Below are 17,295 nucleotides of genomic sequence, written 5' to 3'. Positions count from 1 at the left end.
TCAGAAATCAAGAGTCAGCCATTTAACTAACAGAACCACCTAGGCTCTCCTTATGTAGTTCTCTTATTCAAAATGAAGGAAAGACACATAAGATTTTACTAATACACATAATATTCCATGTTTTAAAAGGTCAGAAAAAAATAGGTATCTTTATATGACATCCTTATATTTTTTCCAGTCTAAGTTTCTACACATTAAGATAAATGTAAAATAAATACACATCCAAGGAATACTATATATGATTGAAAGGATTAAAAAGAGGAATAATTCAATATGCAAAATCTGTAAGGAAATTTTATTGAAGCTGAGATTGTACAATTCAGAAAAGAGGATTCATATCTAAATATATGAAAGATTATTTGAATATACAAAGAATGTGAGCCACTTGGTCTTCAACACTATAAAATATAAAACAAAAAAGATCTGACTGTAAGTAGTATTAAATTCTAGAACACAATTCAAAAGAGGGACCCTGTATATTTTTAGAACTGTCCATAGTGCTGTATGATTTGGAAAACAGAATTATTATACTTCCTTGAGGAAGCAAAAAATTTTAGTCTTCCATTTTGGTTAGAAATAAGAAATAGACTTTCAATCATAGAGTAGTATGTATTTAGTTATACAGTATGCCATGTTTCTTATTGTTAATTTCATCTACCATTTTGTTTGCAAAACACAGGTATTTTCATTTGTGTAAAACTATTTTTTAAAGATTTATTTATTTATTTGGGGGGGGGTGTGCAAAAGCTGAGGGAGGAGTAAAGGGAAAGGAAAAGAATCTCAAGCAGACTTCTCGCAGAGAGTGGAACCTACTGAAAGGCTCCATCTCACGACCCTGAGATCATGACCTGAGCTGCAGGAGTCAAATGCTTAACCTACTGAGCCACCCAGGAGCCCCTAAAACTATTCTTATTGTCCTAATCTGGGGGAGAAAACTTGCCAACTAAGCCAAATGAACATAGATTCTTAAGTAGTCTGTATTTTTTTTTAAAAGATTTTATTTATTTATTTGACAGAGAGAAATCACAAGTAGACGGAGAGGCAGGCAGAGAGAGAGAGAGGGAAGCAGGCTCCCCACTGAGCAGAGAGCCCGATGCAGGACTCGATCCCAGGACCCTGAGATCATGACCTGAGCCGAAGGCAGAGGCTTAACCCACTGAGCCACCCAGGCGCCCCCCCCCTTTTTTTTTTAAGAAATCTATTTCAACCAAGTCAGAACTCGACCCAACTGTCATTTCCATTAAGAAAATTTCACAATTGACTGGTGAGATGAAGAAAAACTCAGTCTGGCTGAGAGCAAGTCAGAAACCTTTGGTCATCCATCTTCCCTTTGACATAGATATCTCTAATTCCAGTATAAAATGACTGCTGGCAGAAGGAGGAGAAAACAAAAGGGAACAAGCAATTGAGGTATTTCAAATATCAATGGGACTGGAAGGCATGTGAGAAGAGGTTGGAGGCTGGTGGCCACTGACTTCCCACCTCTGGCCACATCCAAGGAATACCATATATGATTGAAAGGATTAAAAAGAGGAATAAGTCAGTTTGTAAAATCTTTCCTTTGGAAAGAAGGTTTTGGTTGGAAGGTGTTACAGAAATGTCTGTTATGAGCACAGCCTCCGGGGGTTCTCTGTGGTTTTCTACGATTATTTCTTTGTCTTTCCACCTTTCTCTGCATTTCATGCTGCCTTACCATCAACCTCCTCCTCAGAATAGGTCCCCACCTCATCTCAGACTTCTCAGCTCTTGTCCCACTCTGATTTTCCTAAGCGATTATGAAGCTTCCAGTAAAAAGCAATGAATCCTCAGATATCCGGAGAAAAGCAAAATCAAAGAAATTACATTTTTCTGTGAATGCAAAACTTTTTTGCCTAAGAGCATACCAGATCTGTTTTTCCACTATTTCAACATCAAGCACACTTCTAAGTTATACTAGAATCTATTGTTTCTGTCCCCCGTGGCATTTATAGTATATAAATTCAGAACCTATATACATGGTTTTTAAATCTCTTTTCCAAAGGCCATTTGGCTTTCAATTGTTTTTAACAGAAAACACAAACACACATACACTGACCCCCTTTGGGAGATTTGTGGCCCATACTCAAAAAATGCAGAGATTGCCGAACAAACCGAACACAAAGACAGAAGGGCAGTGTGACATTTTCTACTAATAACGTGCAACATTTTATGCCATTCGACCACCATTTGTTGAAACTCTATGGTGTGGGAAATATTTGGTAAGAGCTGGAATGGGCAGAAAGATGAAGCAGACTAGTTTAGTTATCTACTGTGATATACTTTCACGCCACTTGGTACTTTTCCATCAAGGCCAGCTTTGGAATTTTGACTAATTATTATTTTATGTTTTTTTTTAAGGTCTGTCTCTACCACTGGAGCATAAATATCCTACAAAGAGGATCCTATTTACTACACGCCATGGAGTAGAAATTCAATAAATATTTACTGAATAAAAATATAATAGTAACATGTTCTAACTAGTGGGTAAGAGTGTCAATTTTGAAAAAAATCTTTTAATAAAAAGGATTTTTCCATCTAGAGCAGCATCGGAGAAGAAAGATGGATTCTGCCTCACTGTTTTTTCATTCCACAAAGTCTGCAATACAAAATAGCTTTCAAAGCCCAAGGGGACAATGAGCCAACACGTCTACGTTTTTTTTTTTTTTCTAAGTTGGAAAAATGAGCTGATGTTACTCCTAGTAGAATCTTACACTGTTTACCTAGGGCTCTATTAAATTTCCGACAAATACCTGCAACTGCCTCTGTAAATTTTCCTAGTAGGTAAAAGGAATGGGACTTGCTTGAAAAAAAAAAAAAAAAACCCTACTAGCCCCATACATTTGCAGAATGTATGTTTCTACTCTCACGCTCAAAAATCTTAAAACATTTACTTTTAATGAAACTAAAAGACTTCTTTTCCTTAGTATGTACTTCTCAGCTTACCATTAAACTCTTAATGGTTTCGTTATTTAGATTTACTAAGCCTTTACTGATTACTAGACTGTACAATGCCTTTGGCTAGTCATATCTTAAAATTATGTCCAATTAAATTAAGTAAAACCTATGGTAAATTAAAAGGAGTTCCCTGAGAATTTTTATTTTGAAGGGAAAGTTTTTTTCCCCCTAATGATATGAAAAGAACTAATTTATAAAGACGTACTTTTAGCAATAGTGATGTCACATAGAGAGTACCATCTTTGGAGTGGATTCATCTACTATGAAACTTCTGAGTCTCAGTTTTCTGATATGTAAAATGGGAATGATGATGCAAATATCTAAGGTTGTGAAAATTAAAACGAACAAATTCATGCTACTGTTAATGATGTCTTTAGGAATGGTAAATTATTTTCTGAATTTTATATTTTAAAAAGTTTATATTCTTATAACTGATATGCATTCTGGTCTGATAGTGTAAACTGTGAAGATTAACATTTATGTCTATTTTACTTTACTCCCAGGAATTATATAATAGGATGGATGTCCATGATAATTTTTATAAAACATATCTACAATATTTCCTGAATCTCCCCATCCTTTCCATCTCCTTCTACGATTATCATTTGTGGTAGGCATAATGGTCTCCCCCAAAGATGTCCATACACTATTTTCTGGTATCTCAAAATATGTTATGTTACATGGCAAAAGGTACATTTGCAGATGTAAGGTTAGGTTAAGGTACCTTGTGAATGTAAGATGTAAAGTTAAGGACCTTAAAACAGGGATATTTATTCTGGATCATCTGAGTGGGCCCAACATAATGATATGAGCTGTTAAAAGCAGAGACCTTTCTCTAGCTGGAGAGGGGAGGAAACACAGCAAAATGTTTACCTGGAGAGATGAGAAACACAAGAAATATTCACATGCTACTGTTTGCTGGAGGATGACAGGGGTCATGTGTCAAAGAAGGGACTTCAGTCCTACGAAGGTCAAGTATTGAAACCTGAATGAACTTGGAAATGGAGTCTTCCCTTCAGCCTTTAGATAAATGCCCAGCCTTGATGACACTTTGGTTTTGGTCTTGTGAGAAACAGAGAAGAAAAACTAGCCAAGATCACCCAAATTTCTGACAGAATGGTAAAGCTGCACGAAGTTGTTAAGTTTGTTGTAACTTGTTATGGCAGCAATAGAACATAATACATCACTGATCAGCCCCTCATCCTCTCTGTTCTAAACTGTCTTACTGAATTTGTCTCCTACTATTGATCTCTAGACTTACTTACTGACAACACCTTTCTAGCTCTGATTGTCATGACCATTTCCAAATCCTGCAGTAGCGTCCTACTGCCAATTCTATGTCTCTGACTCTCTCACCTGACATTAAGTTACTTATCTGGCCCCAACCTCCATTGCCAGTCTCACCTCCCACTACGGAGGTGATCTTGCTCTGCTCCTACGTAAACAACATTTCCGTATCTCTGGGTCTACTATCACCCATGTCTGAAACGTCCATTCCTGTCATCATCATCCTCACAGTTTAAACATTATCCATAATTTAAGGCTTAGATCAACTCTTCCCTTTGCATCAGGGTTGGAAGTGGTCATTTCCATGGCTACACTAACAGCAATATAATAATATTAACATCTAAACTGATGTTAGTAATGATATTAACAGTAGTCGCTGCCATTTATAAAGAACTTACATCTACTGGGCACTGTTTAAGTTCTTTCATGGTGCTCATGAAATAGGAAGACAGAGTCCATTATTTTCACAGCCAAGGAAAGGGAGGTTTAGAGACATTAGATATCTTGTGCATATAGCAGAGGTGGGATTAGAACTCTAAAACTCTCATATCTGTTTTCTCCACTCTGCTGCACTTCCTTATAGGATATTTTTTGTTTCTCTTGCTTGTTTTTATCATGTTCCACCTTGTTTTATATTTCCTCCAGCCTAAAACTCCTTTCTTCTAATAGCTATATGTATTTTACAGATTTTATTTATTTATTTGACAGAGAGAGAGAGAGATCACAAGTTGGCAGAGAGGCAGGCAGAGAGAGAGAAGAGGGGGAAGCAGGCTCCCCGCTGAGCAGAGAGCTCGATGCGGGACTGGATCCCAGGACCCTGAGATCATGACCTGAGCCGAAGGCAGAGGCTTAACCCATTGAGCCAGCCAGGTGCCTCTTCTAATAGATATTAAGATCCTCCAGTATAAGACCTAGGAGAGTAAGGACTATGTTTTGTCAAGTTTTGCCTTTGATAGCACCTACCAGAATGCCTTCCTTGCAAACAGTGTAGTTGATAAAAAAAAAAATGTATACTTTGTGAGATGAATAAATGTAGGGTGATGATTAAAATACCATAAGAATTCATTAGTAAATTTTTAATAATTTGATTATGAGTGTAATCTCTAGTTTTAGTAAAGGATACTGCAAGATAACTTGCTTTTGTAGATGTAAATGGATAGTTCCTTAACAATCGCTTTCAAGTGTTCTATTTCTTCTTTCTATAAATAATAAAAACAAAACACTAGAATATGAGATGTTAAGAAATATCTGACATATATTTATGTGATCATTTATTTAAAACCTCACTGTGCCAGTTTAACATACTGAGGAACACATTTTTTTTTTTTTTTAAGATTTTATTTATTTATTTGACACACAGAGAGAGATTGCAAGAAAGCAGAGCAGCAGGTGGTGGGGGTGGTTAGCAGGCTCCCTGCTGAGCAGAGAGCCCAATGGGGGGCTTGATCCCAGGATCCTGAGATCATGACCTGAGCCAAAGGCAGTGGCTTAACCCACTGAGCCACCGAGGCACCCCTGAGGAACACATTTTTAAGTTACCTTGTCTATAACAAAGATGAGTTGTACATTCATTCATTGTAGCAAATCCTGAGTACTTAGCAGACATCAACTATAACTATATGTACCACATATATGAAAATGAATGAGCTATAGTTCCTCCCCTCAAGGAATTTATAGGCCTAATGGGATTCAGAAAAATACAAATATGCAATAATAACAATACATACAGAGGTAACCCTTAAAAATCTGAAAAAGAGGCTGATATGTTTCTATTATAAAAAGTATTTTTCAACTCAACAACAACAACACAAAATAGCCCAGTTAGGAAATGGATTTCAAAAGACTTGAATAGACAGTTCTCCAAAGAAGATATACAATGCCCTATGCAAGATGAAAAGCTTTCTGTAGATGGATGTGACGGTAGTTACTGTCACTGCACTGTCCAATTGGAAATGGTTGAGGAAGGGGTGCCTGGGTGGCTTTGTTCGTTAAGCAACTGCCTTTGACTCAGGTCATGATCCTGGAGTCCCAGGATCGAGTCCCACATCAGGCTCCCTGCTTGTTGGGGAGTCTGCTTCTCCCTCTGACCCTCCCCCCGTTCATGCTCTCTCTCTCTCTCTTTCTCTCTCAAATAAATAAATAAAATCTTAAAAAAAAAAAAAAGAAAGAAAATGGTTAAGATAGTAAATTTTATGTTTTGTACATTTTATCACAATTACAGAAATAAAAATAAGAGTCTTCTTTGTAGAACAAACTATAAAATTCAATCCAAATCTAAGAAATGTTAAATTAATTTCCATTACCAGTAAAGCTATTGTTCTTAGCTACTTGCTGATCCCAGTTTGCTATAGAAATGGTTTACTACAATTCATAATATGTGGTGACTAACATAACATAATTTTAAAAATCCATAATATGTTTATCATAGTTTTCACTTACGCAAAATATTCTGTCTACCTTATCTGTTATATTTAAACCACTTGAACTTAGTACAAATAGTGGCATGACTATCAATACTTTTAATTAATTGTGGCTGATAGTATTGTAACTGCTAAAACATTATTTAGAAAGTGAGAAACAGACCTGCACGTAGGGTTCAATGCATATTCTTTGTGAGAATCCTTAACATGCTATATCCCGTAGCGTTGATTTGAGATTTCTTTAAAATTTATTTATGTGCTTGTATGCCGTTGTCTACAACTCCGTCACAAAACTGATGCTGGAAAACAGAGGCTGGGGAGTACGGGCTAGGAAGTGCTCAGGAGAAAGGAGAAGCGAGTTTGGTGGGCATACCAATACTTTGGAAAATTATAATGTACATCACTTCAGACATTCTTACTGAGAATATAAAGTCTTACTTTATCATTAGGAATAATGATTTGCATTAATAATGATTTGCACTCTAACTTCTTCGTCAGTGGCTGATGAAAAGCTAAAATAGGAAAAGAAGTTTCAGGTCTACCTTGTTTGTCCTCATTGCAATATTAGAATTACACTCAATCCACAGTTTTACTGCAGTGATCTTTTCAAGCCACTTGGCCACTTTCTAGTGGTTCACTAAACTAATGGCTCCAGAAAAGCACACGGCATTGACCATCTGACAACCAGACCAATCAAGAACACAAGGGGGTAAATATGTCCTAAATATTAACAATGCTTAATTTCTTCTACATCTTTTAGGTTAAAAAATAAAAATAAGTTCTATCAGTTTCTTTTCTTTTTACCAGGGAACTTAATCATGCATCCCAAAAAGTACATGAGCTTCTCATTGAAGAGTACTACATCTGAAACTATACCAGACATGGAGAAAGACACATAAAATATGAAAAAACAGGCTAGCCAGAAAACAGAGAAATAAATAAATGATGGTAGTTACTAAGTGTTATCATTAGAGTCAATATAAAGTCCTGTGTCAGCTTAGAAATCACAAGATGAAAAGAAGATGAAAATCACTCATAGGTTCCTGAGTGACCACAGGTCATAACAACTGATCTCCACTTTAAGCTCTGAATCCAACATCTTCAACCTGCTCAGTCATTCCCACAAGGATCCCGTCTGTCATCAGAAGAGCAAAACTCTTTTTTTACTTCATTTCCCCCAAGCTACAGTCCTATTTCTTTTTTTTTTTTCCCTAAGATTTTTATGTGTTTATTAGACAGAGAGAGCAGGAGAGCACAAGTCGGGGGGAGACGCAGAGGGAGAGGGAGAAAGCAGGCTCCCTGAGAGCAGGGAGTTTGATGCAGGACTCAATCCCCTGACCCCGAGACCATGACCTGAGCTGAAAGCAGATGCTTAACCAACTGAGCCACCCAAACACCCTGCTATAGTCCTATTTCTATATTTCCTTTTAAATCAAAACCCTGGAAAGAGGGGCACCTGGGTAGCTCAGTGGGTTAAAGCCTCTGCCTTTGGTTCAGGTCGTGATCCCAGCATCCTGGGATCGAGTCCCGCATTGGGCTCTCTGCTCAGTGGGGAGCCTGCTTTCTCCTCTCTCTCTGCCTGCCTCTCTGTCTACTTGTGATCTCTGTCAAATAAATAAATAAAATCCTTAAAAAAAAAAAAATCCTGGAAAGAGCTGTTTCCATCTGTCTTGTCCAACTCCATAGTCACTAGTCACATGCACCTATTTACATTGATGCTAATTAAATCAAAATTGCAAAAAAAAAAAAAAAGGAAAATCAGTTCCTCCATCATAGTAGCACATTTCAAATGCTCAGTAGCTATGTGAGGCTATTGCTACCATACCATATTGGCTAGCACAGGTACAGAAAATTGCCCACATTGCCAAGAATTCTACTGGACAGTGCTGGTCTAGACCACACTAGAGTAAGAGTGAAGTCTCCCAAATCCATAGCGCCTGGATCCAAATCGCAACGTGTACCCTCACTACTTGAGTAAACTTGGGACAGTTAATTCCCCACTGCTCACTTTAGTTTTCTCATCTGTAAAATGAGGATAGTAGTAATTATTTCCTGCTTCAAGCACATTATTGTGAGGTTTAAATGATTTACATGTGAAGGGCTTAGAATAGTGCCTGCACACAAAAGTGTTCAATAAGTATTATTCTTATTTTTATTCTTGATATTCTTCTCACTGACTCTACCTTACCTCCCATTTCCCTCCTTCACCAATAAGGTCTTGTCCACCACTGCAAGGTTTGTCAAGGTTTACCAAACTCCCCATCTTGCCAAGTCCATGGTCAGTTCTCCGTCTTCCATCTTACTTGACCTTCCATCTTACTTGTCAGAAGCACCTGACACACTGATAATCTTTCTTAAAATATTTCCTTCATCTGGTGACCAAGATCCCATATTCTTTCCTTCTCTTCTCATTCTCTCTCTCTCTTTTTAATGGCTGCTCTTCCTTGAGCCTTCTTTGATGAATTGTCTTCTGATTTTCCAATGTTGGAGTATCCCTGAGCTCACCCTTTAGTTTTCTTCTTGACTAAAGTTACCTTAAGTAATCGTATCTTGTGCTGTGGCTTTAAATACTACCTGTGATCACTCCCACATTACATCCTTAGTCTTGACCTACTAGGCTCTGGGACTCATACTAACCGGACTCATACTAACTAGACTCCAACTGACCATGTAACAACTTGCTTACATGTCTAGACAGGCATCTCAAAGTCAACATGTCTAAACCAGAGTTCTTGATGCCCCTGTGAGGCTGAATTGACTATTGATAGCTTAAACCTACAAAATGATTTTAACTTTTCAAAGCATATTATTATGCATTTTAAAATATTATCTTTAAAAAATCCTTGTTAGATTTGTCAGATGAACATTCTATGGCTCAGATACGTCAGGTAGGTTTTTAAAGAGGTTATAGTAGATTATCTCATATAACTCAAAGTTAGCAATGGAATCCAAGTGTCCTTGTTATTTCCATGTGTTTTCTGCTGAGTAATAATGTCTAGCAAGTCACATCTAATCTTTAGAAATGGTGACATTAAAGGTGAGTTTCCAATTAACAGGCAAAGCAGCCCACCAAATAGCATGGCAGAAGACAGCTATGACTTAGCAGCATATGTACTGGACAACATACCTTCAAATAAATGGTTTCTCTTTTGACAGTTATTGTTTACATATGATTGTGATGATATCATATGCAATAATTTCACTATCTTTTAGAAAGATCCCATTTTGCTGAGTATTCTACTCTTTAGAAGGCAAGTAAGCAGTCTTGTCTGAAAACCCATTCTGGTTACAATGGTATTTATTTTTACGATGATAAATACCATCTTTCTCCATGTGTTCGGCACATAGTAGGTGCTCAATATTTATCCAAAAACCCTGAACCAGTGGAAACAATTATTTAGTTTAACAACATGTATTCTTTAACTTATATAAAGTTATGAATATCTGTTTTAGGTTAGGTTCTGTATTTTTTTTCACTTATAGGCTTTATTTTTAGAACAGTTTTCAGGTTATAGGTATCTATAAGTTTTAAGGGCAAAAAATGCAATGAAGTTCTAACTGTTAGAGATATATAAAATACTTCAATTTCAAAAGGCCACCATCTATCATGTAATGTAACTAATTATGTATAAATATTAGCAATTTTAAAAATCATTGAAATATATTCTCTATGTCCATAAATTAAATTTTTATTTGTACATTAAAATGAAAAATAACATTTTAAAACACCAAATGAAAAATACCTGTCAATAGCCACATTGAACATAGTGACTTACAACCACAATATAAGGAAAACCATCAAATAACTATTTCAATATGATATTATTATATAAGGCTCAGATTCCAGAATGCTATTATAGTTATATAAAATCAAGAGTAGCCGGGTCCAGGAATTTAATGTATCCTTAAATTCTTTTGGATTGCAGATTTTTGTCCTGATTTCTGTGTATAAGAACCCTAGTAATTCAAACACAAATGAGATTTTACCCATTTGCCTATAATTTATTTGCTGTAAGAGAAACACCATATTACATGCTTTTGTTTGTTTGTTAAGTAGAAGATATGTTATTATTTCCAAGATACCAGGGATTTAATGTTTAATTATCAACAACCATTTGAAAAGCCATTGCTTTGACTCACAAATTTCTTAATTGCTAGCTGTGGCTTTTCTGAGCAGGAGTAGGAGCGCTGTATCTAATTTATTTTTGCAGATGTGATTTAGAAACTGAATTTTAAAGTAGCAAAGCTCTGAATATCTTCACTATCAGCAGAAAATTCCTCCATCCCTGCTGCTGGAGAATATTGCTGCCTTGAAGTTTTCCCAGGGAAATAAGTACTGCAGTAAGAAAATTGATACTACTGGTAAATGCTCCTTACAACCTGAAAAAAAGTTAGGTCATCAGCAATAAAAGATCTATATGATTCACACAAAAGATGAGGTGTCATCTTCATCACGGTAACTTGCTGAGAATGAAAATTGATTTGGCTGGTTCCCTCTTGAGGAACCTAAGAAAAGCAAGTATTTCACAGAGCAGATCATCTTTGCAAAGGGCCAGCCGCTGGTAATCCAGCTCCCACAGCTCAACTCCTCCCTGAGGAGGAAAGACATTTTGTGCCTCTCAAGAACAGGGGCCAGGGTTCGCTTCAAAGAAAGCTCATTCGTCACTGAAAAACAGAGTTATTGCTTTATTTTCAGGAAGGTTAACAGGTTTCAAAGGCCCCCTATCTCTCTGGAACGTGTCATCTTCCACTAATGACTGCAAGATAACGAGCAGGAGAAAAGAATATGTACTTTAATGACAACTCACATACGAAGTCAAAAGTAACATAAAAATGCCTACCCGTTTGGCTGAGCTGAGAAGCACTGCGACTTTTCCGGGAGAGGCCAACAATAGCTACCATTTTGGCCCCAATGCTAGAGCGCCGCTTTTTGCCGCCGGTGCCCAACGCCCCCACCGCCGTGTCCGACTGGCTGCCGTCCGTCTTCTCCAGCGAGCACATGTCTCCACTGATGCTGGTGCTTTTGGTCATGTTCTTGCCGGAGATGCCCATTTGTCTGCTTTGCATTTTGGATGTAAAGACACTGTAGGCCGATGGATCGTTAAAAGGGATGGCAAGAGTGAAAAGGAAAAGACAGAAAATGTATTTTAGATGAAATGTCTGGAGTCTAACGAAATGATATCATTTATGGGATCTATTTTTAGAGTTTAACCATTTGCATGTACCACGGTCTTGAATGGGCTTTACGATTCAGGGTCAAGCTCACGCAACTATGGAAACTAATAATCATGATTTCATTTCTGCTGTCACAGAAGGCACCGGTTTGCGCGGCCACAGAGGGAAAAATAAATGTTCACAAAAAATCAGAGGGCTTATTTAAGATAATATACTGTCCAGCAAGGGCAAGTATGCTGCAGAGAAAGCTGTACAGCAAAGGAAGACGTTTCCAAAAGCATTCTTCTCCAGTCTGCTTTCCTATTGCCTTCAAAAAGAAATTACACGAGTGGTAAAATTCTTCGAAAAAATAACAAAAATAACAGCGTCCACTGCTAAGAGTGGCCCTTCAACATAAGTTCTTCTCTGTCTCCTAAGCTTTAAGAGTTATCTAATAATGGTTAAATTTTCTAACAGAGATTGATGTTTTCATTAGTTTTGAATTAAAAATAAGTTATTTCACCTAACAGAATTTCATATTTATTGCTTTCTATTCTCCAAAAATAAAGAAAAGGAAGATTTCCCTCTTGCATTCATTTGAAAGAAGGAAACCTCATTATCAGATCTCTAGGCAATGTGGTCAGAAAGCAATCAATGTCTCAATGAAGCATGTGAGCTGATTAACGATTACTGATTACTGGTGACGATTACTGATTAGCTGATTACTCCCATTGGCTGTGTTAGCACTGATTACTGATTACTCCATTGGCGGTAGTCAGTAGACTAACACTGCCAATGGGAGTAACTAAAGACAGGACCCTTGATTTTTCTGTGATCATTGGAGTGTGGCGGGAAATAGTAGAGGTTGAAGAATCTCGAAGCAGGCTATCCAGCTGGCCCCCAAAACCTGAGAGAACGTGAAGGAAGTGGTCTGTGTTGCAGGAATGGGAAGACTTAATCGCATATCATTCTGACTCAGGATTAGAGTAATAACTTCTGCTTTAATTTGGTTTTGATAGTATGAGTGAATAACATAATTATAGCAGCAAAAGAAAAGAAAAAATCAAGAAACATTAGAAATATATTTTTTTCATAAAGATTTTATGTATTTATTTGAGAGAGAGAGAGAGAGAGAGAGAGAGCGAGCCTGGGCAGGGAGGAGGTGAGGCAGAGGCAGAAGCAGACTTCCTGCTCAGCAGGGAGCTCTAATGTGAGGCTCCATCTCAGGACCCTGAGATCAGGACGAAAGCGTCTGCAGACACTTAACTGACTGAGCCACACAGGAGCCCTAGAAATATCTTTAGATGTCATTTAAAGAATGGGAATTAGAAAACGGATCTATTGAGATAAGCTCTTATTTCTAATTTAATTTCTTGGTCTCCCTAAAAAAAAAAAAAAATTGTTTTTACTTCATCTTAGAGTAAAACCTCCTAAAAGGCCAGGACCACATGTTAATTTTATGTTTATTTTCTTCAAGTATTTCAGAGGGGAAAGTCCTAGTGTAACACTGTTTTAAAAATATAGTAAACTAGGGGCACCTGGGTGGCTCAGTCAGTTAAACCTTCTACTCAGGTCACTATCTCAGGGTCCTGGAATCGAGCCCTGCATTGGGCTCCCTGCTCAATGGGAAGCCAGCTTCTCTGCCCTCCCTCTTCTGCTCCCCCAACTTGTGCTTTCACAAACTCTCTTTCTCTGTCAAATAAATTAAAAAGGAAATCTTTAAAAAAATACAGTAAACTGTACTATTTTACTCCTCACATTAGTTTAAGAAGAAATGAGGCATAAATTGGCCAAAAGAGAGAACAGTGTATATGTTTCTATAATACCCCAAATTAATCATTTTTAAGCTTGTTTGATTTTGCTATTCTTTAATAAACAACAATAGAATAAAAGAGAAAGAGTTTGGGAGGCGAAAAGATACGGGCTGGACTCCCAGTTTTGCTGTTACTTAACAGACTTCCTTGAAAGAGTTAATTGCTCTACTCTGAGCCTCAGATTCCTCATTTGTAACATAAGAATACTCTATTTTCCCTTCTTCTTTTAAAGAATAGGGATAATATCTCTAAAGTAAAAATTTAATAAATTGAAATCACAATACTTTTATTAAGTAATATGGGCAACAGATAGAATAAGGCTACAGCCCTTCATCATATAAATACCTAACAACACCAGTAGAAATGATATTTATAGTTATAAATTTATAAACTTTCGAAATTAAAATGTCTATAATCTCTTTAGGATAGCCACCATTAACACAATGGATAGCAGACATCACGGAGAGTCGGGAAATCTGGGTTTGATCTTTGGCTAACTCATTCGGGAGAGTTAAGCCTTTTCTGATAATTAATTTTCTCAGTAAATGAGAAGATGTTAAGTAAAGCACTAAACAGAATGCCAGCCACATAAAATCTCCAAGAATTAGTCTCCCCTACCTTCTCCTCATTATCACCACCATCACCACCACTGCTGCCATTTCCATTCAGCAGTCATTAAACATCTTAAACTGGAGTTTCTGCAAGGTCCCCTCTAACTATGATATGCTTTGCTGCCCTGTGATATTTCTTATCCCATGGATTCTGGGCAAATAAACACGGAAATGCAACATACAATTTTCACTGTATGTTTTCATCAGAAAAGCCTAGAAAAGCTAAAGTTTAGCTGAAACTAAGGTTTTTCAAAAGAATAATGTGCTCCATATAACACGTCAGAAAACCCCAGTACTCCTGTCATGGAGGCATCTTTCCCTCAAATAAATACTTTTCGAAAACAGCCTCTTGCGGCATCTGGGTGGCTCAATGGGCTAAAGCCTCTGCCTTCAGCTCAGGTCATGATCCCAAGGTGCTGGGATGGAGCCCTGCAATGGGCTCTCTGCTCAGCAGGGAGCCTGCTTCCCTTCTTCTCTCTCTCTGCCTGCCTCTCTGCCTACATGTGATCTCTATCAAATAAATAAATAAAAACTTAAAAAAAATAAAATAAAACAACCTCTTAAGTCATTCCCACCCAAGGAAGTGAAAGACATACTCACAAAATATTATTTAATGTACCTTGTGATTTTTGCATCTTAATTTTCATGGTTGGCTATTAAAGCCATAAAGAACTCACCCCAAATTAAGCAGGATACAATAAAATACTAACTATAACTGATAAATCAGTTTGTAGATAAATTTAATGACATTTTGGTTTCACAGAAGTATATTCTCTTCAGCCTAACAACTTGGATAATGCATTATCTGCATTAAAAGTTTTGGGGCACCTGGGTGGCTCAGTGGGTTAAGCCTCTGCCTTCAGCCCAGGTCATGATCCCAGGGTCCTGGGATAGAGCCCCTCATCAGGTTCTCTGCTCAGTGGGGAGCTGCTTCCCCCTCGCTCTCTGCCTCTCTGCCTACTTGTCTGTCTGTCAAATAAGTTAAAAAAAAAAAAAGTTTTGTAAGATGGATCGACTCTTCATCTTCTAGAACCGTCGAGATCACTAGGGATGAGTTTTGAATAGCTACCCTCCAGTGCTGTGTTTTGACAAGAGGGAGACTGAGGCTAGAGTATTGCTACAGATTTCCTTGACTTTTCCTGCTCGTCATCACTTAAAACTATAAGCAAACAATGCTGTAAGCAAACAAGCTATTAACCAAAATTTTTAAAGCTTTATGACTCTGGATTCATGAAATACTTTGCAGTAAAATAAATCTGTAAACATGGGTGATCATTTGGAATGCTCAAGGTGATTAAGAAAACACAGATCCATTACACTATCAATTGCAAAAGAGAGTGTTTCTAAGGGTCTGGTAAATTTCCAGTGCAGCTGTGGGGGGGGGGGTGGTCTCAGTGATGGACTTCTGAAGGGTGATCTGGCAATATGTATCAAAAGCCTTTAAAAAAGCCCAAAGGAGCTTTTAACCTCTCTATTCTACTTTTAGGTATATCCTAAAGGAAAATTTAGCAACGTGTACAAATTTAGCAATAGCATTTACCGCAGAATTGATTATAATAACAATACACTCATACACACAAGAGAAAACCTCATAAATGTCCAATAGTTAAGGGTGTTTAAATCAGTTATGTTCATCAATAAAGTAGACTATACCTTTGAAAATGATATTATAAATAAGTATTTATTGACATAAAAATGTCCTTGACATGGGGGGGGGGGCAGAAGCAGATATTTGCAGCCTAATTTTGGCTGGCTCTCATACCAGATATGGATTTACCTTATTGATAGGGGACACACATAAATTCAAACCCTGGAGGCTATCCGTTCTTTAATCCATCTGTCTATCTATCCATAGCTATCTATCACCTATTCTTGCTCAACTAGGTAGTTGGAGAAACCTAGATTTGTGAAATGATATACCATTTTCCTGCACAAGGGGCATATAAATAGAATATGAAAAAATAAAAGTATATGTTCAGAATGTTTCTGTTCTTATGGGGAAAAAGTATAAATGCACACAGCAAAAGATCTAGAAGGACAGTGTACTAAAAATAGCTTTAATTTTCTCTGATTGGTAATTATAGTTTTAAAAGTGTTCTTTTTTTCAATTTCCCCCCAGCATACACGGCACTAAGAAAAAAAAATGTAAAACAAATGAAAAGAGCAATCAAGGACCAACATACCTTTTTCTTTTAGATAGTTCAAGTTATTCAATCCACATAGTTCATTCTGAGGGCTAAAGGTATAGCATGGCTTTCAAGCTAATCCCAAGAGATTACCATACAATAATACTGGATATTGACATAGGATGCTCAGTTCTAGAAAGAGATACAGCCATTTCTACATATCTGAATATCATTTTCATCTTTTCTAATTTTTGACTTCAGAAAAACAATGAAAAACTTTATACATTTAGTACTCTCACAGTAATACATGTGAAATTGCCCATGCAAGTGATCTATTTTAGGACATAATTATAAATGTTGAAATTGTATCTTGAAAGATTTTTTTAAAAGGGAAATTTAGTATTGTCAATCATTGGGAGAAAGATAATGAATGGCAAGTGAAATATTTGTAGATATTCCTCAAAGACTTAAATAGCCTATCAGGGGTTATGGCAGTATGTGATTAAATTAAATGAAGATTATAGGCCAAGGGGCCAAAAGTGTTAATTCATAGTTTGAATGAATAGAGCTAAGTGGTTTGGGTTAAAGTAATAAATAGCAAACATAGGACAAAGGCAAAGTCTGTGTGTATGAGAATATGGGCGCAACAGTAACATTGTAAATAAAAAATACAGTCTTGCCGAAACAAATACTTCACCATACTGAGAACCAGGAAGGTGGTTAGGAGGGACTTAGCCAAAGTGTTAGAGACTGGGGTGATTTCAGAACCTTGTGGTCTTAACTGCAGCTCAGCCCAGCAGCTGTTACAGTAGAGTGTGCAGTTCAGAAACAGAACAGATACTTCTGGATAGGAAGTAGGCAGAGAGAATTCCAGGGGTGGAAGTATTTATAACATCTGGGGCTAGGAAGT

The 17,295-nt window shown here is 37.1% G+C and overlaps 1 protein-coding gene across 44 annotated transcripts in view; it reads right to left on the bottom strand.

The window, feature by feature from the left end:
* The window catches only part of RIMS2 (regulating synaptic membrane exocytosis 2), a 595,904-nt gene that overhangs the window by 67,027 nt on the left and 511,582 nt on the right, over positions 1 to 17,295 (bottom strand). For 27 of the 44 annotated variants that reach the window (XM_013064767.2, XM_045078009.1, XM_045078010.1 and 24 more), the window contains one exon: positions 11,522 to 11,763. The exons of the other annotated variants lie outside the window; for them this stretch is intronic. In XM_013064767.2, the coding sequence (XP_012920221.1) occupies positions 11,522 to 11,763 (242 nt within the window). The remainder of the gene's footprint in view (positions 1 to 11,521; positions 11,764 to 17,295) is intronic. 44 annotated transcript variants of the gene reach the window in all.

The sequence above is a fragment of the Mustela putorius genome, unplaced genomic scaffold, assembly GCF_011764305.1.
Source record: "Mustela putorius furo isolate JIRA1106 unplaced genomic scaffold, ASM1176430v1.1 tig00000228_pilon_pilon_pilon, whole genome shotgun sequence".
NCBI classification, from domain to species: domain Eukaryota; kingdom Metazoa; phylum Chordata; class Mammalia; order Carnivora; family Mustelidae; genus Mustela; species Mustela putorius.
This window is presented reverse-complemented; position numbering and strand designations above follow the sequence as displayed.